This window comes from Alexandromys fortis, unplaced genomic scaffold (genome assembly GCF_014885135.2).
Source record: "Alexandromys fortis isolate MF-2015 unplaced genomic scaffold, M_Fortis_MF-2015_v1.1 scaffold_70, whole genome shotgun sequence".
NCBI classification, from domain to species: Eukaryota; Metazoa; Chordata; class Mammalia; order Rodentia; family Cricetidae; genus Alexandromys; species Alexandromys fortis.
The window spans coordinates 7027718-7032072 of NW_026067955.1; the positions used below are offsets into that span (position 1 = coordinate 7027718).

A 4355-nucleotide genomic window follows, 5' to 3' on the forward strand; every position below is an offset into this window, starting at 1 on the left:
CTCTCTCTCTCTCTCTCTGTCTCTCTCTCTCTCTGTCTCTCTCTCTCTCCTCCCCCCCCCTGCTTTCCCCCCCTCACAAAGTACCTGATACAGTGTAAAGGCTCAGCAAACTTGTTAATACTGCGATTTAGCCACAGGGGGAAGTAATCCATTAGGTATGGTCTTAAGGAAGAGTATAGTGAGCCCCACCATTCATCTCCTACTAGGAAAAAAACTGAGAGGAGGCAATACCAGCACAAATAGAATCCTTCCCCCAGAGACAGAAACTGCAGTTTCCTCCCAGGGGAGGCTGTCAGTTAGCCTCCAGGCACAGAAAGCCACGACTACCCAAAGTCTCTACACTGAGCCTGGAAGGAAAGGCCATGAGGGACACATGTCAGGAATCTCAATAACAGGAGGGCCACTTTCTTTCTCTTCATGCCACTCGGCCCTCATCTATACACAGGGGAGAAGCCAAGCTTCCTGAACTCATATTTTCTTTCCACACTGAGTCAGGAAGACCTGAGACCTGACCAGAGCCGGTAACTACCTGTCCCATTCTCCCCAGCAAAAACTCCGATGCCTTGAATGTGTTGAACTATACCTAAAAGGAGTGTTTCTCATGGTACAAAAAAACGTGTGTGTGTGTGTGTGTGTGTGTAAGCTCCGGGCCCATCAGGGGCCTTCATCTGTCCTCACCTCTGCTCCTGCACCTGAGCCTGCCTAGGTAAGCAAGGGTGTGTGTAAGATCCCAGGAGAACAAAGGGGCTAGTAACAAAAGAGCTAGAAGCCTCTGACTCACGCCTTAGGACCCTCAACTCTAGAGGGAAGCTGAAAGCAAGAATTATAAGCGCTAAACCGATGAAGGAGCCTGGCGTTCTACCCCCAAAGGATGTTGGAAACAAGAGAGACTGCCCTGCAGAAAATGGGCTCAGAGCATAGAAAGGAACAAGTAAAACATTTTGCAAACACTTTTCACGCTAGGCACGATTTGCCCGCAAACAATTTCACAGTCATATCTACCTAGATGCACGGACGGGGTATGGGAATACGCACACAAATGCTAGAAGCTGGCAACCAACTGGGGTGAATCCCTAAACGGGAGGTGTCGCCTACTCCTTTGGCCTCTCCATGGCTTGCTATCCCGTTTCACAAAGCTGCAATCTTCTTTAAGTCCCAGAAGCCGGATATAGAAAACCCGAACATGCCCTTTTCTAAATTTGCTAGCGCTACAAGTGAAGTTACCATTTGAAGTTGCAGACACCTACCCCTCAGCTTTCCTCAACCCACTGCAGACTCCCAGTACCAGGGAGTATCCCGAGAGCATCCACAAAGAGGTGGCCACAGAAAAGGATCAGAAGATGAAGGCGTAGGTCGAGGCGACCCCGTGCGCGCGCGCTCACCTGGCCCGCAGAGCCGGCTGAAGTGGTAGGGGTTGCAACACACCGTGGGTCCGTCAGCGGCGGCGGCGAAGCTGTGGCAGCCGCACAGGGGTTTCAGCTCCACTGCGTGCTGCAGGTCTGGCCAGCGAAAAAGGCGGCCGAGCAGCAGCTGCGGTGGCGCGGGCTGGCCGCCCAGATGGAGATCCGCGCGCGGCACCAGCACACAACCGCCCGGCACGCCGCCGCGGGACTCCACCGCCTCCAGCAGTGTGTCCAGCGAACGCTCCTTGAGTCGCTTGAGCAGCGAGTACGTGACCGTCTTGAGCTCCTGCTCCAGAAGCAGCAGCCTCGAGCGGGCTTCACGACTCCGAGGCCCGCCAGCCTCCTCAGGCTCCAGAGACAGCCCGGCTTGGGGATCGCCGGCGTCCCGGGGCGCGCCCGCAGCGTCCCGCTCGGAGAAGAGACAGCAAGTCACCGTCTCGCAGTCACTCTCAGGCAGCCAGCTCGGGCCTCCAGGCTCCGCCACATCCAGCAGGGAGCCCTCAGCTCCGACCCCCGGCTCCGATACCGGCCTCGGGGGACCCCCAGTGCGCCGGCGCCTGCCCGCGATTGGGGCGCCTCGCGGTCCCACCGCGTCCCGGGGCCGCCGCGGGGCTACCGAGCGGACTTCAGAGCGGCCGCAGCCTCCGCCCTCTCGTGCCCGCAGGGCAGGCTCAGCTCGGCTGCCCAGGCTCCCATCCTCATCGCCACCACCACCGCCGCCGCCGCTGCCTTCCTCCCGATCAGGGACCACACGACTTCGCCAAAGTCGCCGCACCAGCCCCGAGCGTTTAGACCTGAACATACGATATCCTTTGGCGCCTGGGGTGGTGGGAGGGGAGGCGGTCTCCGATTACTAGGGGTCCGTTCCCTCAACGAGGCGCCGGCTGCGCGGGCCGCAGCCCCACATGAAGCTCTCCCGCGGGGCGCCGTGCAGACCGCGCACAGCCTGTCGTCGAAGGGGCACCGCAGGGCTGCAACATGAGGGAGCTCGCGCAGGGCCGGGAACACGCGCGCGACGAGCCGCAGTCCGCGCGGGACCAGCGGGCTACATGGACCGCGGTGGGCCGGGACTGCTCAACTCCAGCCGCCCTGGAGCCTTAGGGGAGTCGCGGGCGAAGCGATGCTAGAAACACCCCGCATGGGCCGGCGAGCCTTCAAAAGTTGCGCGGCTGGTACACGAGCACAAAGCGCTTGCGTCGTACCCCCAAATGTGTCTGCACAACTCTGCCTTCAAGAGCCAAGTGCTGCGCTGCATGGGCTTTCCCTGCAGGATCCGAAACTCAGGCTTGTGGATAACTCCCAGATCCCTGCAATGAAATAAAGTTAAATAAAAATAAAAGCAAAGCAAGAAAAATATCCCAAACAAAACCCCAAATGCTTGGATTTGCACGCACGAAAAGCAACTCCGTCTCAGGTCCCGGGCGCTCGGTGCACTTGGGGCAAATCTCTCCTGAACGCGAGTGTCAACACATGAGTGGAAGCCGTAAAAAAAAATCCCAAGAGCTGCTAGGAATCCTTAATTAAAAATGCAATCCACCGAGGCAGAGGTCGCAGCCCGCCCCACGCTGCGCTGGGTCGCTCCGGGCGCCGCGGCTGCCGAGGTCGCCCCCCCTCCCCCCCTCCACCAAAGTGCCTCCCGGTGGCCCCGCGGTCCCAGCGAGGTTTGGCGAGGCAGCGCCCGGCGGCTCTTTCTCTGGGCTCGGCTCCCTCGCTCGCTCCCCCGCTCGGCGCCCTCTCTCTTTTTTGTTCTCCTCAAACGCACACTGAGGGCCCCCGGAGGAGCGCCGCGGAGTCATTGGCTGCCTCCCATCATATGCCAGTCTAGACACTTTGGCGGCTCCGCGGCGCTGATTGTTGCGCAAACAAGGTTTCAAGTTTCTTAACTCTTAAAGGAGAACACGTCCCATTGCTGAGCCCGAGGCTCCGAGGGGGCTGGTTCCCGGGGCGGGACGAACCCAGGCCCCCGCCCCTCTCCCGCCCCAGCACCCCCGCCCCGAGGCTTACAGCGTCCGCGACTCGCTCTGTAGCTCACGTCGCGCCTTGGGCACGGATACGAGCGATCCCGCACACGCGCAAGCAAACACACACACACCCTGCTACCCAGCTCTGCTCGGTGAACCCACAGCGACCCGGACTCCAAGGCGGCCCTTTGCCTCTCCCTGGCTTGTGCACAAACTTGCAAACACTCATTGCACTTTAGAGTCGGTCCAAACCCCCAGCCTCAGCGCGGGCTAATAAAAATGGGCGTGTGTGCGCGTCTTCCTGCCCTGCGTCTCTGGGGAACTAGGAGGGCGGCCGAGTTGGGGTAGCGGGATCTTCTGTGACCCACGAAGGCTCCACGTACCTCCTCCTCAGAACTAGGGGTCTCACTACAGGCTACACCGGGGCAGAGAACACTTAGACCGAGGGAGCTCCAGATAGCCGGAGGTAGGGACTTGGACTGGGTGGGGTAGAGGCGGGAGTGCGCTTGCTCTTGGAAGTCTCCTTTCGGTCGCCTAGGCTATCCCGCCAGGCTGTCGGGCGTCCCAGGGCCCCCTCAAGGCCGGGCGCTTCCTTTTCCCTTCTTGGATTTACTTTCTGTCCCTTCGAGAGGGATGTGGATGAAGGGGCGTGCTTTCCCCAGCTATGTTCCACTATGAAAACAGGGGCGAGTTGGGGGACAGACTTGCGGGGCCTGGCACGGGAAGGGTTAAGGCCGCTCCTGCCCTGGAGCCGGCGCGGCGGGGTACCTCCTCGGGCGTGCTAGCTAGTCCGAGGGTGGCAAAAGTTCAAGCTTGTAAAGTCCGGATTGGTCCCGCGCGGAGGGGAAAAAAGGCCTGGTTCCCCCTCCCCCTCCCGGGCGTGGCGCCGATTGGCTCAGCCGCGGGGCCGGCCCCGCCCTCCCCTGGCGAGCCGCGGCCCCACCCCCGGCGCAGCGCCACGCCCCCTTCCGGGCAGGAGTGGGGCCGGGAG

General features: G+C 60.8%; 1 protein-coding gene across 1 annotated transcript in view; it reads right to left on the reverse strand.

Annotated features, from left to right (window-relative positions):
* Smad6 (SMAD family member 6) overlaps positions 1-2338 on the reverse strand; it is a 72018-nt gene extending 69680 nt beyond the window's left edge. Inside the window, exon 1 of the mRNA XM_050151943.1 lies at positions 1383-2338. Within this exon, the coding sequence (XP_050007900.1) occupies positions 1383-2205 (823 nt within the window). The 5' untranslated portion in view covers positions 2206-2338. The remainder of the gene's footprint in view (positions 1-1382) is intronic.
* Between the last annotated feature and the right edge of the window lie 2017 nt (positions 2339-4355).